The sequence below is a fragment of the Watersipora subatra genome, chromosome 4, assembly GCF_963576615.1.
Source record: "Watersipora subatra chromosome 4, tzWatSuba1.1, whole genome shotgun sequence".
Lineage (NCBI taxonomy): Eukaryota > Metazoa > Bryozoa > Gymnolaemata > Cheilostomatida > Watersiporidae > Watersipora > Watersipora subatra.
In genome coordinates, this window is record NC_088711.1 from 22,313,821 (window position 1) to 22,334,207 (window position 20,387).

The following is a 20,387-nucleotide window of genomic DNA, read 5'->3' on the forward strand; positions in this document are numbered from 1 at the left end:
TAGTGATGCACTGGTATGTGTTGTAGTTAGTGATGCACTGGTATGTGTAGTAGTTAGTGATACACTGGTATGTGTTGTAGTTAGTGATACACTGGTATGTGTTGTAGTTAGTGATGCACTGGTATGTGCAGTAGTTAGTGATGCACTGGTATGTGTAGTAGTTAGTGATGCACTGGTATGTGTAGTAGTTAGTGATGCATTGGTATGTGCAGTAGTTAGTGATGCACTGGTATGTGTAGTAGTTAGTGATGCACTGGTATGTGTAGTAGTTAGTGATGTACTGGTATGTGTAGTAGTTAGTGATGCACTGGTATGTGTAGTAGTTAGTGATGCACTGGTATGTGCAGTAGTTAGTGATGCACTGGTATGTGTAGTAGTTAGTGATGCACTGGTATGTGCAGTAGTTAGTGATGCACTGGTATGTGTAGTAGTTAGTGATGCACTGGTATGTGTAGTAGTTAGTGATGCACTGGTATGTGTAGTAGTTAGTGATGCACTGGTATGTGTAGTAGTTAGTGATGCACTGATATGTGTAGTAGTTAGTGATGCACTGATATGTGTAGTAGTTAGTGATGCACTGGTATGTGTAGTAGTTAGTGATGCACTGGTATGTGCAGTAGTTAGTGATGCACTGGTATGTGTTGTAGTTAGTGATGCACTGGTATGTGTAGTAGTTAGTGATGCACTGGTATGTGTAGTAGTTAGTGATACACTGGTATGTGTAGTAGTTAGTGATACACTGGTATGTGTAGTAGTTAGTGATGCACTGGTATGTGTTGTAGTTAGTGATGCACTGGTATGTGTAGTAGTTAGTGATGCACTGGTATGTGTAGTAGTTAGTGATGCACTGGTATGTGTAGTAGTTAGTGATGCACTGGTATGTGTAGTAGTTAGTGATGCACTGGTATGTGTAGTAGTTAGTGATGCACTGGTATGTGTTGTAGTTAGTGATGCACTGGTATGTGTAGTAGTTAGTGATGCACTGGTATGTGTTGTAGTTAGTGATACACTGGTATGTGCAGTAGTTAGTGATGCACTGGTATGTGTTGTAGTTAGTGATGCACTGGTATGTGTAGTAGTTAGTGATACACTGGTATGTGTAGTAGTTAGTGATGCACTGGTATGTGTAGTAGTTAGTGATACACTGGTATGTGTAGTAGTTAGTGATGCACTGGTATGAGCAGTAGTTAGTGATACACTGGTATGTGTTGTAGTTAGTGATGCACTGGTATGTGTAGTAGTTAGTGATACACTGGTATGTGTAGTAGTTAGTGATGCACTGGTATGTGCAGTAGTTAGTGATGCACTGGTATGTGTTGTAGTTAGTGATGCACTGGTATGTGTAGTAGTTAGTGATGCACTGGTATGTGTTGTAGTTAGTGATACACTGGTATGTGCAGTAGTTAGTGATGCACTGGTATGTGTTGTAGTTAGTGATGCACTGGTATGTGCAGTAGTTAGTGATGCACTGGTATGTGCAGTAGTTAGTGATGCACTGGTATGTGTTGTAGTTAGTGATGCACTGGTATGTGTAGTAGTTAGTGATGCACTGGTATGTGTAGTAGTTAGTGATGCACTGGTATGTGTTGTAGTTAGTGATACACTGGTATGTGCAGTAGTTAGTGATGCACTGGTATGTGTTGTAGTTAGTGATGCACTGGTATGTGTTGTAGTTAGTGATACACTGGTATGTGTAGTAGTTAGTGATACACTGGTATGTGTAGTAGTTAGTGATGCACTGGTATGTGTTGTAGTTAGTGATGCACTGGTATGTGTTGTAGTTAGTGATGCACTGGTATGTGTAGTAGTTAGTGATGCACTGGTATGTGTTGTAGTTAGTGATGCACTGGTATGTGTTGTAGTTAGTGATGCACTGGTATGTGTAGTAGTTAGTGATACACTGGTATGTGTTGTAGTTAGTGATACACTGGTATGTGTTGTAGTTAGTGATGCACTGGTATGTGCAGTAGTTAGTGATGCACTGGTATGTGTTGTAGTTAGTGATGCACTGGTATGTGTAGTAGTTAGTGATGCACTGGTATGTGCAGTAGTTAGTGATACACTGGTATGTGTTGTAGTTAGTGATGCACTGGTATGTGCAGTAGTTAGTGATGCACTGGTATGTGCAGTAGTTAGTGATACACTGGTATGTGTTGTAGTTAGTGATACACTGGTATGTGCAGTAGTTAGTGATACACTGGTATGTGCAGTAGTTAGTGATGCACTGGTATGTGTAGTAGTTAGTGATGCACTGGTATGTGTTGTAGTTAGTGATGCACTGGTATGTGTTGTAGTTAGTGATACACTGGTATGTGCAGTAGTTAGTGATGCACTGGTATGTGTTGTAGTTAGTGATGCACTGGTATGTGTTGTAGTTAGTGATACACTGGTATGTGTAGTAGTTAGTGATACACTGGTATGTGCAGTAGTTAGTGATGCACTGGTATGTGTTGTAGTTAGTGATACACTGGTATGTGCAGTAGTTAGTGATGCACTGGTATGTGTTGTAGTTAATGATGCACTGGTATGTGTAGTAGTTAGTGATGCACTGGTATGTGTTGTAGTTAGTGATGCACTGGTATGTGTTGTAGTTAGTGATGCACTGGTATGTGTTGTAGTTAGTGATGCACTGGTATGTGTAGTAGTTAGTGATGCACTGGTATGTGTTGTAGTTAGTGATACACTGGTATGTGCAGTAGTTAGTGATGCACTGGTATGTGTTGTAGTTAGTGATGCACTGGTATGTGTTGTAGTTAGTGATACACTGGTATGTGTAGTAGTTAGTGATACACTGGTATGTGTAGTAGTTAGTGATGCACTGGTATGTGTTGTAGTTAGTGATGCACTGGTATGTGTAGTAGTTAGTGATGCACTGGTATGTGTTGTAGTTAGTGATGCACTGGTATGTGTAGTAGTTAGTGATGCACTGGTATGTGTTGTAGTTAGTGATGCACTGGTATGTGTAGTAGTTAGTGATGCACTGGTATGTGTTGTAGTTAGTGATACACTGGTATGTGCAGTAGTTAGTGATACACTGGTATGTGTAGTAGTTAGTGATGCACTGGTATGTGTAGTAGTTAGTGATGCACTGGTATGTGTTGTAGTTAGTGATGCACTGGTATGTGTTGTAGTTAGTGATACACTGGTATGTGTAGTAGTTAGTGATACACTGGTATGTGCAGTAGTTAGTGATGCACTGGTATGTGTTGTAGTTAGTGATACACTGGTATGTGCAGTAGTTAGTGATGCACTGGTATGTGTTGTAGTTAGTGATGCACTGGTATGTGTAGTAGTTAGTGATGCACTGGTATGTGTTGTAGTTAGTGATACACTGGTATGTGTAGTAGTTAGTGACGCACTGGTATGTGCAGTAGTTAGTGATGCACTGGTATGTGTTGTAGTTAGTGATGCACTGGTATGTGTTGTAGTTAGTGATACACTGGTATGTGTAGTAGTTAGTGATGCACTGGTATGTGTAGTAGTTAGTGATGCACTGGTATGTGCAGTAGTTAGTGATGCACTGGTATGTGTAGTAGTTAGTGATGCACTGGTATGTGTAGTAGTTAGTGATGCACTGGTATGTGTAGTAGTTAGTGATGCACTGGTATGTGTAGTAGTTAGTGATACACTGGTATGTGTAGTAGTTAGTGATACACTGGTATGTGTTGTAGTTAGTGATGCACTGGTATGTGCAGTAGTTAGTGATGCACTGGTATGTGTAGTAGTTAGTGATGCACTGGTATGTGTAGTAGTTAGTGATGCACTGGTATGTGTAGTAGTTAGTGATGCACTGGTATGTGTAGTAGTTAGTGATGCACTGGTATGTGTTGTAGTTAGTGATACACTGGTATGTGTTGTAGTTAGTGATGCACTGGTATGTGCAGTAGTTAGTGATACACTGGTATGTGCAGTAGTTAGTGATACACTGGTATGTGTAGTAGTTAGTGATGCACTGGTATGTGTAGTGGTTAGTGATGCACTGGTATGTGTAGTGGTTAGTGATGCACTGGTATGTGTTGTAGTTAGTGATGCACTGGTATGTGCAGTAGTTAGTGATGCACTGGTATGTGTAGTAGTTAGTGATGCACTGGTATGTGTAGTGGTTAGTGATGCACTGGTATGTGTTGTAGTTAGTGATGCACTGGTATGTGCAGTAGTTAGTGATACACTGGTATGTGTAGTAGTTAGTGATGCACTGGTATGTGTAGTGGTTAGTGATGCACTGGTATGTGTTGTAGTTAGTGATACACTGGTATGTGTAGTAGTTAGTGATGCACTGGTATGTGTAGTAGTTAGTGATGCACTGGTATGTGTAGTAGTTAGTGATGCATTGGTATGTGCAGTAGTTAGTGATGCACTGGTATGTGTAGTAGTTAGTGATGCACTGGTATGTGTAGTAGTTAGTGATGTACTGGTATGTGTAGTAGTTAGTGATGCACTGGTATGTGTAGTAGTTAGTGATGCACTGGTATGTGCAGTAGTTAGTGATGCACTGGTATGTGTAGTAGTTAGTGATGCACTGGTATGTGCAGTAGTTAGTGATGCACTGGTATGTGTAGTAGTTAGTGATGCACTGGTATATGTAGTAGTTAGTGATGCACTGGTATGTGTAGTAGTTAGTGATGCACTGGTATGTGTAGTAGTTAGTGATGCACTGATATGTGTAGTAGTTAGTGATGCACTGATATGTGTAGTAGTTAGTGATGCACTGGTATGTGTAGTAGTTAGTGATGCACTGGTATGTGCAGTAGTTAGTGATGCACTGGTATGTGTTGTAGTTAGTGATGCACTGGTATGTGTAGTAGTTAGTGATGCACTGGTATGTGTAGTAGTTAGTGATACACTGGTATGTGTAGTAGTTAGTGATACACTGGTATGTGTAGTAGTTAGTGATGCACTGGTATGTGTTGTAGTTAGTGATGCACTGGTATGTGTAGTAGTTAGTGATGCACTGGTATGTGTAGTAGTTAGTGATGCACTGGTATGTGTAGTAGTTAGTGATGCACTGGTATGTGTAGTAGTTAGTGATGCACTGGTATGTGTAGTAGTTAGTGATGCACTGGTATGTGTTGTAGTTAGTGATGCACTGGTATGTGTAGTAGTTAGTGATGCACTGGTATGTGTTGTAGTTAGTGATACACTGCTATGTGCAGTAGTTAGTGATGCACTGGTATGTGTTGTAGTTAGTGATGCACTGGTATGTGTAGTAGTTAGTGATACACTGGTATGTGTAGTAGTTAGTGATGCACTGGTATGTGTAGTAGTTAGTGATACACTGGTATGTGTAGTAGTTAGTGATGCACTGGTATGAGCAGTAGTTAGTGATACACTGGTATGTGTTGTAGTTAGTGATGCACTGGTATGTGTAGTAGTTAGTGATACACTGGTATGTGTAGTAGTTAGTGATGCACTGGTATGTGCAGTAGTTAGTGATGCACTGGTATGTGTTGTAGTTAGTGATGCACTGGTATGTGTAGTAGTTAGTGATGCACTGGTATGTGTTGTAGTTAGTGATACACTGGTATGTGCAGTAGTTAGTGATGCACTGGTATGTGTTGTAGTTAGTGATGCACTGGTATGTGCAGTAGTTAGTGATGCACTGGTATGTGCAGTAGTTAGTGATGCACTGGTATGTGTTGTAGTTAGTGATGCACTGGTATGTGTAGTAGTTAGTGATGCACTGGTATGTGTTGTAGTTAGTGATACACTGGTATGTGCAGTAGTTAGTGATGCACTGGTATGTGTTGTAGTTAGTGATGCACTGGTATGTGTTGTAGTTAGTGATACACTGGTATGTGTAGTAGTTAGTGATACACTGGTATGTGTAGTAGTTAGTGATGCACTGGTATGTGTTGTAGTTAGTGATGCACTGGTATGTGTTGTAGTTAGTGATGCACTGGTATGTGTAGTAGTTAGTGATGCACTGGTATGTGTTGTAGTTAGTGATGCACTGGTATGTGTTGTAGTTAGTGATGCACTGGTATGTGTAGTAGTTAGTGATACACTGGTATGTGTTGTAGTTAGTGATACACTGGTATGTGTTGTAGTTAGTGATGCACTGGTATGTGCAGTAGTTAGTGATGCACTGGTATGTGTTGTAGTTAGTGATGCACTGGTATGTGTAGTAGTTAGTGATGCACTGGTATGTGCAGTAGTTAGTGATACACTGGTATGTGTTGTAGTTAGTGATGCACTGGTATGTGCAGTAGTTAGTGATGCACTGGTATGTGCAGTAGTTAGTGATACACTGGTATGTGTTGTAGTTAGTGATACACTGGTATGTGCAGTAGTTAGTGATACACTGGTATGTGCAGTAGTTAGTGATGCACTGGTATGTGTAGTAGTTAGTGATGCACTGGTATGTGTTGTAGTTAGTGATGCACTGGTATGTGTTGTAGTTAGTGATACACTGGTATGTGCAGTAGTTAGTGATGCACTGGTATGTGTTGTAGTTAGTGATGCACTGGTATGTGTTGTAGTTAGTGATACACTGGTATGTGTAGTAGTTAGTGATACACTGGTATGTGCAGTAGTTAGTGATGCACTGGTATGTGTTGTAGTTAGTGATACACTGGTATGTGCAGTAGTTAGTGATGCACTGGTATGTGTTGTAGTTAATGATGCACTGGTATGTGTAGTAGTTAGTGATGCACTGGTATGTGTTGTAGTTAGTGATGCACTGGTATGTGTTGTAGTTAGTGATGCACTGGTATGTGTTGTAGTTAGTGATGCACTGGTATGTGTAGTAGTTAGTGATGCACTGGTATGTGTTGTAGTTAGTGATACACTGGTATGTGCAGTAGTTAGTGATGCACTGGTATGTGTTGTAGTTAGTGATGCACTGGTATGTGTTGTAGTTAGTGATACACTGGTATGTGTAGTAGTTAGTGATACACTGGTATGTGTAGTAGTTAGTGATGCACTGGTATGTGTTGTAGTTAGTGATGCACTGGTATGTGTAGTAGTTAGTGATGCACTGGTATGTGTTGTAGTTAGTGATGCACTGGTATGTGTAGTAGTTAGTGATGCACTGGTATGTGTTGTAGTTAGTGATGCACTGGTATGTGTAGTAGTTAGTGATGCACTGGTATGTGTTGTAGTTAGTGATACACTGGTATGTGCAGTAGTTAGTGATGCACTGGTATGTGTAGTAGTTAGTGATGCACTGGTATGTGTTGTAGTTAGTGATGCACTGGTATGTGTTGTAGTTAGTGATACACTGGTATGTGTAGTAGTTAGTGATACACTGGTATGTGCAGTAGTTAGTGATGCACTGGTATGTGTTGTAGTTAGTGATACACTGGTATGTGCAGTAGTTAGTGATGCACTGGTATGTGTTGTAGTTAGTGATGCACTGGTATGTGTAGTAGTTAGTGATGCACTGGTATGTGTTGTAGTTAGTGATACACTGGTATGTGTAGTAGTTAGTGACGCACTGGTATGTGCAGTAGTTAGTGATGCACTGGTATGTGTTGTAGTTAGTGATGCACTGGTATGTGTTGTAGTTAGTGATACACTGGTATGTGTAGTAGTTAGTGATGCACTGGTATGTGTAGTAGTTAGTGATGCACTGGTATGTGCAGTAGTTAGTGATGCACTGGTATGTGTAGTAGTTAGTGATGCACTGGTATGTGTAGTAGTTAGTGATGCACTGGTATGTGTAGTAGTTAGTGATGCACTGGTATGTGTAGTAGTTAGTGATACACTGGTATGTGTAGTAGTTAGTGATACACTGGTATGTGTTGTAGTTAGTGATGCACTGGTATGTGCAGTAGTTAGTGATGCACTGGTATGTGTAGTAGTTAGTGATGCACTGGTATGTGTAGTAGTTAGTGATGCACTGGTATGTGTAGTAGTTAGTGATGCACTGGTATGTGTAGTAGTTAGTTATGCACTGGTATGTGCAGTAGTTAGTGATGCACTGGTATGTGCAGTAGTTAGTGATGCACTGGTATGTGTAGTAGTTAGTGATGCACTGGTATGTGCAGTAGTTAGTGATGCACTGGTATGTGTAGTAGTTAGTGATGCACTGGTATGTGTAGTAGTTAGTGATGCACTGGTATGTGTTGTAGTTAGTGATGCACTGGTATGTGTTGTAGTTAGTGATACACTGGTATGTGTAGTAGTTAGTGACGCACTGGTATGTGCAGTAGTTAGTGATGCACTGGTATGTGTTGTAGTTAGTGATGCACTGGTATGTGTTGTAGTTAGTGATACACTGGTATGTGTAGTAGTTAGTGATGCACTGGTATGTGTAGTAGTTAGTGATGCACTGGTATGTGCAGTAGTTAGTGATGCACTGGTATGTGTAGTAGTTAGTGATGCACTGGTATGTGCAGTAGTTAGTGATGCACTGGTATGTGTAGTAGTTAGTGATGCACTGGTATGTGTAGTAGTTAGTGATGCACTGGTATGTGTAGTAGTTAGTGATGCACTGGTATGTGCAGAAGTTAGTGATACACTGGTATGTGTAGTAGTTAGTGATACACTGGTATGTGCAGTAGTTAGTGATGCACTGGTATGTGTAGTAGTTAGTGATGCATTGGTATGTGTAGTAGTTAGTGATGCACTGGTATGTGCAGTAGTTAGTGATGCACTGGTATGTGTAGTAGTTAGTGATACACTGGTATGTGCAGTAGTTAGTGATGCACTGGTATGTGTAGTAGTTAGTGATACACTGGTATGTGTAGTAGTTAGTGATGCACTGGTATGTGTTGTAGTTAGTGATACACTGGTATGTGTAGTAGTTAGTGATGCACTGGTATGTGTTGTAGTTAGTGATGCACTGGTATGTGTAGTAGTTAGTGATACACTGGTATGTGTTGTAGTTAGTGATACACTGGTATGTGTTGTAGTTAGTGATGCACTGGTATGTGTAGTAGTTAGTGATGCACTGGTATGTGTAGTAGTTAGTGATACACTGGTATGTGTAGTAGTTAGTGATACACTGGTATGTGTAGTAGTTAGTGATACACTGGTATGTGTAGTAGTTAGTGATACACTGGTATGTGTAGTAGTTAGTGATGCACTGGTATGTGTTGTAGTTAGTGATACACTGGTATGTGTAGTAGTTAGTGATACACTGGTATGTGTAGTAGTTAGTGATGCACTGGTATGTGTAGTAGTTAGTGATGCACTGGTATGTGTTGTAGTTAGTGATACACTGGTATGTGCAGTAGTTAGTGATGCACTGGTATGTGTTGTAGTTAGTGATGCACTGGTATGTGTTGTAGTTAGTGATACACTGGTATGTGTAGTAGTTAGTGATACACTGGTATGTGTAGTAGTTAGTGATGCACTGGTATGTGTTGTAGTTAGTGATGCACTGGTATGTGTAGTAGTTAGTGATGCACTGGTATGTGCAGTAGTTAGTGATGCACTGGTATGTGTAGTAGTTAGTGATGCACTGGTATGTGTTGTAGTTAGTGATGCACTGGTATGTGTAGTAGTTAGTGATGCACTGGTATGTGCAGTAGTTAGTGATGCACTGGTATGTGTAGTAGTTAGTGATACACTGGTATGTGTTGTAGTTAGTGATACACTGGTATGTGTAGTAGTTAGTGATGCACTGGTATGTGTAGTAGTTAGTGATGCACTGGTATGTGTAGTAGTTAGTGATGCACTGGTATGTGTTGTAGTTAGTGATACACTGGTATGTGCAGTAGTTAGTGATGCACTGGTATGTGCAGTAGTTAGTGATACACTGGTATGTGTTGTAGTTAGTGATACACTGGTATGTGTTGTAGTTAGTGATGCACTGGTATGTGTAGTAGTTAGTGATGCACTGGTATGTGTAGTAGTTAGTGATGCACTGGTATGTGTAGTAGTTAGTGATGCACTGGTATGTGTAGTAGTTAGTGATGCACTGGTATGTGTAGTAGTTAGTGATACACTGGTATGTGCAGTAGTTAGTGATGCACTGGTATGTGTTGTAGTTAGTGATGCACTGGTATGTGTAGTAGTTAGTGATGCACTGGTATGTGTAGTAGTTAGTGATGCACTGGTATGTGTAGTAGTTAGTGATACACTGGTATGTGTAGTAGTTAGTGATACACTGGTATGTGTAGTAGTTAGTGATACACTGGTATGTGCAGTAGTTAGTGATGCACTGGTATGTGTAGTAGTTAGTGATGCACTGGTATGTGTAGTAGTTAGTGATACACTGGTATGTGTAGTAGTTAGTGATGCACTGGTATGTGTAGTAGTTAGTGATACACTGGTATGTGCAGTAGCTAGTGATGCACTGGTATGTGTAGTAGTTAGTGATGCACTGGTATGTGTAGTAGTTAGTGATGCACTGGTATGTGTAGTAGTTAGTGATGCACTGGTATGTGTAGTAGTTAGTGATACACTGGTATGTGCAGTAGTTAGTGATGCACTGGTATGTGTAGTAGTTAGTGATGCACTGGTATGTGTAGTAGTTAGTGATACACTGGTATGTGCAGTAGTTAGTGATGCACTGGTATGTGTAGTAGTTAGTGATGCACTGGTATGTGTTGTAGTTAGTGATGCACTGGTATGTGTAGTAGTTAGTGATGCACTGGTATGTGTAGTAGTTAGTGATGCACTGGTATGTGTAGTAGTTAGTGATACACTGGTATGTGCAGTAGTTAGTGATGCACTGGTATGTGTAGTAGTTAGTGATGCACTGGTATGTGTAGTAGTTAGTGATACACTGGTATGTGCAGTAGTTAGTGATGCACTGGTATGTGTTGTAGTTAGTGATGCACTGGTATGTGTAGTAGTTAGTGATGCACTGGTATGTGTTGTAGTTAGTGATGCACTGGTATGTGTTGTAGTTAGTGATGCACTGGTATGTGTTGTAGTTAGTGTTGCACTGGTATGTGTAGTAGTTAGTGATGCACTGGTATGTGTAGTAGTTAGTGATACACTGGTATGTGTTGTAGTTAGTGATGCACTGGTATGTGTAGTAGTTAGTGATGCACTGGTATGTGTAGTAGTTAGTGATGCACTGGTATGTGCAGTAGTTAGTGATGCACTGGTATGTGTAGTAGTTAGTGATGCATCTCATGTATAGCCTTAAAAATGTCGCTTTCTTGCTGCAATTGAGAGAAAATGGCGTATAGAGTTATCTCTATTATATATACTAGTATAGAGTTATCTCTATTATATATACTAGTATAGAGTTATCTCTATTATATATACTAGTATAGAGTTATCTCTATTATATATACTAGTATAGAGTTATCTCTATTATATATACTAGTATAGAGTTATCTCTATTATATATACTAGTATAGAGTTATCTCTATTATATATACTAGTACCATGGCAGCCTAGTTATCTTTATTATATATACTAGTATAGAGTTATCTCTATTATATATACTAGTACCATGGCAGCCTAGTTCACCATAAGAAATCATCAGTTGTGTGGATGAAGCACGAATAATAAGTAACTGCGCAATAATTCGGTGCAGGTGTTAGAGTGTCAGTCTACCGATCTGAATGTCACAAGTTGGCCGACCATCAAAAGCTATCTTTTGTTATAACCTCAAACCTTTCCGACCGATAGACCGACTGACAGATAGACACCGTTCTTAAAATAAAGTTATATTTTTGTTTTACTTTATTTTAGACATATAAAACATTTTTGTTGTTTTATATGCCTAAAAGTTTGATAGTTTTTTTATTCTAGACACCAAGGTCTATTTGCAAAATAGACCTAGCTGTCTAGAATAAAAAAACTTGAGGTGAATTGACATTAAAGGTGTGCCTTCTCCATAACTTGTAAAATTATCACAATCATGAACAGTGAACTGAGGGAAAATTATAAGAAAAAAGAGAAATATTGTCATTACAAACCATTTATGCTTCTATTACGGTACGGTCCTTAAATTAAAACAGGCAAGTCTAGTCATTTTCCTTCTTCAAGAACCAAAGGGGTGAGTTTGGAAAGATCTTTGAACGGATTAAGCAATTTACATGTATTTTACTGTTCATATCACCTTTTAACCCTATAACGTAAAAGTTCCTGGAACGGATTATTTACGTTGTAGAAGCATCTACTGTAATATTAATATTTGCATAAACAAGTATAGCGGCCCAAAACTAATCTCAATGAAATAATATAGATATATAACTAATTAACTATACAACAACAAAATTTGCTTGTTTCATGTTTTGATATCTGTGTATGTAATTTTCAACTCAAATAGTAACAACAATGCTTGAAGAACAATAATACTATTACATGTAAATGTGAAGCTAATCAAATACCAAGTTTGCGCCAGTTTCTATGGCAACTGCTTGAAAACTGTTGAAATGATTCCAGAGGTTAGTTTAGACTGGATCATCATATGAACAGATGCGGACAGCTGATACGTAATTCAGTATTCATGGTTTTCAACTCTGCCAACACATTATATGTTTTTACCATACTAATTTTATTTCTTTACAAATAGTCTCTGAACTATTGTTTTAGCCATTATAATATCCTGCTGATTTGTACAGGTTTATACCTAAAGAAGTATTTGATTGTTTGGTTATGTTTGTAATGAACACGTGTAATATTACCTACTTGAAATATTCTTCAATTAAAATAGTTTTCATTCATTTCCTTATTGCGTATTCTGCACTTCTCTGAACTCTATAATTTTGGTGCAAGTAATTTGCGTTCAGTCAGGCATCAGCTAGTTACAGCGTTACTAACCATACATCTTATTAAGTATTCTATCCTTACCAGCCACCTATTCATACATGTAGCTATGGTTGCATTCTAGTGAGGAGGGCGTGCTTATCCACCCACAGATGGGCATCAATCAGTGACTAGTAGTTTAGTTCAGTGTTGAGCCAACATTGCGAGGACTCACTCGGTCATCAATATAATGCTATAAATGAGCTGGTTGGATCTGTTGGCTCTGCTTCAACTCTCGTGCTAGCATGAGAGTTTTTATAGTCATACGGTATTCACTTGCTGAGAAATGCTAGTCTTCAAAGGACAGATGTGAAGAATGGTCCTCAATATATCTTTTTTAGCTTTTTTGGTTAGCTGCTAAAAGGTTTATTATTTTGGGCTTTAGACACAATTTCTCAGCATCATCATGAAGCACATCTCTTGGTATACAATGATACATCTATTGGTATACAATGATACATCTATTGGTATACAATGATACATCTATCGGTATACAATGATACATCTATCGGTATACAATGATACATCTATCGGTATACAATGATACATCTATTGGTATACAATGATACATCTAGCAGTATACAATGATACATCTATTGGTATACAATGATACATCTATTGGTATACAATGATACATCTACTGGTGTACAATGATACATCTATTGGTATATGTCTACTATGAGATACAGCCTAACTAAATATCTAGATATACCATATCACAGAGATCCATATTAGCACTTGAAAAGTTAGCTGATAATTTATATTTTTCTCGCTCTTTGACATTTGTTAACAAATTTAATGCAGTGTCTCTAAAGGTAAATGCACCTTTTGATGACTTAGAAACCTGTTATCAGTGGTCAGTCTCTGGCAGCAGTATTAGTAGCCCAGTTGGATCCACTCTTTGTATATTTAGCTGGTTGGCTCTGTAATTGTTACATTTTTAACCTTTCTAGTCATTCGAAAAGTGGACAAAGGTTACTACCTTAACAAATGTATCTAAAATGTGATTAGTCAAATCAGATAACTAATTCCTAATGTAAAGGAAAATATAAGATGTAAATGGGCTATATGACTTAAATTCACTAGCTCATAAGCATCCATATCGTGGACTTGGCTAGCTATTTAGTGTTTTGGCAGTATTCTTGAAAAATATTGATTTTATTTTAGAAGTATCCAAGTCAAAGCTTTCCTCAGGTCACCATTCAAAAACTAAACACAAGAAAAAAGGTGGAAAACAGTTCAATAGACAGAGGTCCATGTCTGCTGATCGAGCCGGGTTGTTGCTAAAAGAAAGCAGTAGCGAATTTGAGGAGAAACTTAGACAATGGGGCATAAAACAAGCTCATGACCCGAACTACTACTTGGGAAATTCAGAAAGGTGAGGAGATACTCTCTGTAAATTCTAGTTTAGTGGTGCAAAACTTTTTAAAAGTATTTTTACACACAATAAATAATTCATGCTCTATGATGTTTTTTAATAGCATAAAATCAATATGGAAAGTGTGTACATACTGTGATAAACCTGCAAAACCAGCTTGTGGAGTTCAGTTTTGATAGATTTAATTTGTGTAGTTATCTTCTCTTGTGAAACAAGGAGTACACAACTGTGAGAATTATTTTGTTGACGTTCACCTCATGCTTAGAGGCATTTAATAAAACAATTTTTATATAAAGCAATTACAATGATATTTCTAATTTAAACTATACACTTCTGTGTTTTATGCTTGCTAATGTAAATCTGTTACAAGATATACTGCCATAGGAATAACTTGTGTCATCCTTGGTATTAGTATTAACAAATGCTTAACAACTGTGGTGGTATTTGAGACTTTATTTTTGTGTTGACGCAGCAGTTGTTTTTCTTTTTACATGGTGTGATCATCTTTTATTAGGTCAAGGGCAAAGAGACGCTCAGTTGAGTCTCCAGCCAGACTCAGCAGACGAGACGAAAAACCACCAACTCATGAAGAATGGGTACCTTTAAAGAGAAATTCTTTGAAAAGGGCAAGTGTTGAAAAGGTAGATTAAGTTGTTTTAAGCTAGTCATGTGTTATAGCCTGTGTTATAGCCTGTGTTTTACCTGATTGTGCAGAGAGTATTATGGTGTTGAGATACTAATATCTAGTAATAGTGTTGACATCGGATATAGTTTTTGCAAAGTTATTCATGTTCTATAACATTCCAGGCACAACTTGAGCATGTGTTGTAGTTAGTTTTGATTGACTCGATTAATAACTAAAATGGATAATAAATTGATTGCTTATCAATCAGTTTCATACATGTTCTGGTAGACGTTGAGCTCATCGAGTGTCTCAAGTCAGAATAGAAGGTCAATAGAACGGGGCCGGCGGGTTAGTCCGACCCGAGTTAAGCACTACACCAAGACTACCCAAGGTAGTTTAAAGATTTCAAGTGACAGCCACAGTAGTGAAAGTGGCAGCGCTGAAGTCGTGACAGAGACGCCTACCTCTCCTCGTATTCGACTCCCTTCTTTCCACATTCAAGGTAATCAAACCTTCAATCATAAATTATTTTAATGTCTTACTGGCGCATCTGAAAATAGCCTGAGAAACATCATTTACTCTTACCTTTGCATCGATATACAGATCAGTGGCTATTTTGGGTGGCACCGCCATCATGTAACAACTTAGAGGGAACACCTGTTAACTAGTGTCATTTGCTGCTAAACTAGAGTTTCACTCACCATGAAATTGTTTGATCATGATACACTGGAAAACAAATGGATATTTACGAAGAATAAGGTTCATATTAGCTACATTATATCGAAGCATCAACTAGACTAATTGTAGCTGTTTGTTCTTCTTATGTTTATTAATCACTTTAATGCTGACTTAACTTTTTGTAAAATTAAACGTGGGCCAGCCATCCGATCGATTATTTTACTATTGGTTCATGCCAAGTTATACAAAGTGCCAAAGATGGTTTCTAAATTAAAAGCTGGTCTTTAAAAGCTTATGAGTTAAGGAGACACCAGGACAGTCTAAAGGAAGATTTATAAGAATGATCTGATGTTGTAAAAGGTGTAGCATGCTTCTTTTCTTTGACTATGTCATTGCTGATAGTTGGTGATGGTGCAATATTGACCTTCGGTGTTGCATGTCTTTGTACTGGGAAAGTTTCTGTTTTATGTTTAGTTTCATGTTGGTTTAGTTTGTATAAATATGAAATTTTTTCCAGTAGTATCATTTTGCGACGTATTTTGTTAATTGTGTTTTGTTTAAAGTTGCCAGTGCTTGCGCTCAAGTTAACTTGTTGAAATCACTCTATTTAACGTTCTTCCACAATAAAACTTCCTTGTTTTCCTCAACATCTGATCACTTTAGCAACATGTCACTGAGAGTACAGCGTGTAAAGTGACTCGATGGTCATATTTTAGAACAAACGGTGTCCAGTAGCATTTCTGCAGACTCACTACTAAGTACAGATGACAATGGAGAGCCCGACAACGATTACAGTTCTTTCGGACGACACTCTCTCCAAAGACCTCTCTCTATGATTGGCATGAGTGGCTCTCTGGAAAATGCTGAGGGTAACCATTCTGGAATTCAGAGTCCATCAACTCGGAGCTCTGACAGCCAGCTGCTGAGTCCTAGTGATAGAGATATGCTGAGGACAATTGGAGAGGATATCAACAATATCCAAGAGCACACAACTCATAGGTGCGCCTCATCTTCCGATACATCTCTTGAAGGGTCATTTGAGCAGATATCAGCTACAGTCAATATCGCTTCTCCACTGCACCAAATAGACATAACTGATGAGAAGACTGCACAGCCTGCCTCAGACTCTGATACTGAAAATACAGGAGTTGTCTTACCTAGTCATAGTATATGCGTGGACAGTGGCATGGAGATGCAGGATGAGGAGTTTTACACCACGTCTTGTAAGAAGGATGGTTGCGTGGAAAATGAGCAGACAAATTCAAATAATATTAACAAACTGAACCATGAACAGGACCCATCAGATAACCCACAGATTCAAACTAGCATTGGTGAAGCAGAGACATTAGTCAATGAAGACACGGAGTTGGATAATCAAAACCTGGTTGGGTCTGATTTGTCGCAAGAACATGTCTTGGATATAAAAGATGTCATTTCGTGTCAAAATGACAGTGACAATAAAGAAACGAATGAACAAAACTCAAATGGCGCTAATAATAATGGTGATGTATTGACTGAGAATAGTGTAAATCATGAACCAAATTTACCTAATAAGCAGGATCAGCCAGTAAATAATGAGGATGTATTTGTTCCCATAGCCTTAGAGACAACGAGACAGAACAACTCTGTAGGTAGCGGTCACACTACTCATTCACTAACTGTAAGTACAAGAACACTTAGCAAGCCTTTGGAGTATCTGATGACACCGCAATCAGTTCCTCTTAAGGTCAAATTAAAGAGGCTCAGCACACTCTATGACAATGAAGATGCAGAAGATATAACAACGCTGAATCAGGAGTTGTCTAGCTTCACCGATGTCTTCGCAACTCCGTCAACACCACCTCGTGAGAGATCGAAGTAAGAGCACATGATTCTAGATTCATGTTGTGTTCACAGAAAGTTATTATAGCATTCCGTTTGAAATGAATTGCTTGCAATATCATTCACCATATCTTTGTTAATCATCCTTTTGTTGCTATGTTTATTTGAGTCTTTCCTGCAGATCTTGGACTAATAATTAATTTCTCAACGCAATAGCTTTATGCTCATTTTAGTAAGAAGATTTTTGATAGATGCCTCTATCTTCACTGTATTAAAAATATTTTACTAATAATGTATTAAATAATATTAAATTGATATAATATACATTTGCTAGAATAGTTTGCTAAGATTTTGATCGCTGCAGGTCGGAGCCCAAGCTGGATGAACATCCACTAGAAAAGAAACCAGAACTGACCAGCAAACAGAGCAGCCCAGGGTAAGGGTCTGGCTATGTCTTGTATTTGCTGTAATTCATGTACAGCTACTTCCTTCTGTAATAACATCAATGACATCAGGCTGCTCCTAGTTGGTGCAAACGAGTCATACATTTTATTGCATGTTTCAGGCTGTCTATGAAGGTCGAGAAGCTCTTTGTTGACACGACTGGCTCAAAATCACAACAGGTGAGTTCTCCACATGAATAGCTACATTTATACTTGGTGTGAACATAGTGTAATGTTCACCTAGTCCATATGGCATGTGCTAATCTTCCTCAATATAGTCTTTAGGTTGCGTGATTTAGCTTCTCTAAAAAAGACGAGCCTAATTGAATACTAGCACACTGACTCATCTGTCTTCACTGACTCATCTGTCTTCACTGACTCATCTGTCATCACTGACTCATCTGTCATCACTGACTCATCTGTCATCTTTGACTCATCTGTCATCTTTGGCTCATCTGTCATCACTGACTCATCTGTCATCACTGACTCATCTGTCATCACCGACTCATCTGTCATCTCTGACTCGTCTGTCATCTCTGACTCGTCTGTCATCTATACCCTGCAGCCTGATTTATCTCTGCACAATGTCTGCTAGAAGATATATTTGCCTGATCATGTTAGATTTGTGCACACTTTACTTTTGATAGGTTTGTTTAGTGTTGAATGGCAAAAGAGGTCAATGTGCAATGCTTAGTCTTGTAGGAATGATTGATTTTTAACAGACACTCATATAAAGAACCAATGACCGCAAATGCTCAACATCTGCATACCAATTATTGTGGAACTTGCAACAGTTAAAAGTCTAATAATTAACCTTCTTTAACAAATTAATATCCAATCTTGTATATGGAAGCAGGACCCCTGATCCCAGGACCCCTGATCCCAGGACCCCTGATCCCAGGACCCCTGATCCCAGGACCCCTGATCCCAGGACCCCTGATCTAAGACCTTATTAACAATTTTCCATTGACTGAAAGTACTTAGAATAGTACAATCCCTTTTGAGCTGAATACCATATTGAAGCGCGAAGCTTGCAGAACTAACATAAGAACAGAAATCAAATAGGTTAAAGAATTTGTTCACACTCTTTCAAATAAGTGATTTTTTCAGTTAGCTCTAAAACTAGCTGAAAAAATAACCGTAATGTTTGCAGTACGCTGAGGCTGATAGAGTTTATACATTTGTTATGAATAGCAGAAGACATATACATGTAGTTTTAGTTTAAAATTTTGGTGCTGAGGAGAAGCTATTTAGCTTTGTCTATTTTTGATTCTGCATTACCAAAAATTTCAATCAGCGTGTCTAATGTTCTGTCAGCAGCTATGTCTCATCACTCGGTCAGTTAGAAGTGCCCTCGGTATTTCATTTATATCTCAAGAACTAATGAGCCAATCAACATGAAACTTCAGAATTATGCTAAAAACAAATTACGCACAAAGTGACTAGAATTTTGTAACCCAACATAAATTGTAAGTGTGGAAAAACGAAGTGAAACTACGCAGCTGAGTTTGCTCGGGCAAGAGAGAAAACAACTCCCCAAATAATTGCCGATTCAAGCTTCAAATTATCAACTAAGGCACTCGTATTTCCAGTTGAACTTATTCCAAGATTTTGTTCTCATCATCGAATACTTTGTGTCACTACTTCTTTTGCCCTCTAGGCATCACCTATGTCGAGGAGAAGAAGGCTTCACTCTCCCGTGCCTATCCATGACTTGGTTAATAAGTTTGACCAGCAGAAGAGCAATAATTCCTCTCCAGCGATTAGCCCAACACACTCTCAACCACCAATAGTTCAAATGGGGAAGATTGTTGACCGTCTCACACAGCCAAAAGGAAACCAATCCAACAGGTGAGCAGATTAACTGTTTTAGTTCCACAAGCCAATAGACTAGTCATTTTGTGATTGGTCAATTGCTCTGAGGCGCATGAGAGTGACAGCCTACATCTACTAAATTCGTCCGTCATGCTCCTTTCAGTGATTGTAACCATTTACTGCAGGACTATAATGATGTATCGTAATTTTAGTTATTTATCTATTATATACTATGCTGTAGGTACACTGTGGACTTGAGTCGTCATGTGAGAGAGGTACCAAAGGAAGGAGCTGTGCAGAGAGCCCGCTCTATATTTATGGATCTGCAAAGTTCTTAGCCTACATGGTTCACATTTTGTTGCAATCTCAAGTTTGATGTAGTTTTCCTTTAGCACCTTCAACTAAGAATTGCTAACCGCTTAACTGCTTGGAGACTCACATGGAATATTTCCGACGATCTGCTCGAGTACGACTGCTAACATTCAAAGCAAAGTCAAAAGCTGTTATGGATTATGAGTCAAAGTAATAGGCATTAAATCGCTGCCTCCAACACAGGCTTCAACAACCGACAGCGATAGATATCTCATTGTTATTTATTATTTCTAGTCTCCTATCCTCTTATAGGCTTGTCATACTTAAAAGATTTTATAAACTGACCTATAGCAAGTATTACAGGAAGAATTTACAAGGTTGTTTTGCTCAACGTAACAAGTCTTTATTTGTATTCTTAGAATATCAATGTATATGAATTCAATATTTATTCCAATCACCATTCTGTGCAATAATAACAGGTTTTTGTACAAAAAATACAATATACTGACTAAAATTAAGTTTTCATCACTTTCAAATCTGAACGATTTACCAACAAATAGGTAAAGTTAGGTTTTATTAACAGACCTCTACAGTAGATAAGAGATGCTTAGAAGGAGAACTTTAGCGCAACAGATTCTCGTGCAAAGCAAAGGAGCCC

At 38.6% G+C, this 20,387-nt stretch overlaps 1 protein-coding gene across 3 annotated transcripts in view; it reads left to right on the plus strand.

Moving 5' to 3' along the window:
• LOC137393409 (serine-rich adhesin for platelets-like) overlaps nucleotides 1-20,237 on the plus strand; it is a 59,580-nt gene extending 39,343 nt beyond the window's left edge. For all 3 annotated transcript variants that reach the window (XM_068079956.1, XM_068079957.1, XM_068079958.1), the window contains 8 exons: nucleotides 13,825-14,035; nucleotides 14,550-14,676; nucleotides 14,949-15,162; nucleotides 16,055-17,195; nucleotides 17,524-17,595; nucleotides 17,725-17,782; nucleotides 19,263-19,453; nucleotides 19,659-20,237. In XM_068079956.1, the coding sequence (XP_067936057.1) occupies nucleotides 13,825-14,035; nucleotides 14,550-14,676; nucleotides 14,949-15,162; nucleotides 16,055-17,195; nucleotides 17,524-17,595; nucleotides 17,725-17,782; nucleotides 19,263-19,453; nucleotides 19,659-19,755 (2,111 nt within the window). In that variant the 3' untranslated portion in view covers nucleotides 19,756-20,237. The remainder of the gene's footprint in view (nucleotides 1-13,824; nucleotides 14,036-14,549; nucleotides 14,677-14,948; nucleotides 15,163-16,054; nucleotides 17,196-17,523; nucleotides 17,596-17,724; nucleotides 17,783-19,262; nucleotides 19,454-19,658) is intronic.
• The last annotated feature ends 150 nt before the right edge of the window (nucleotides 20,238-20,387 follow it).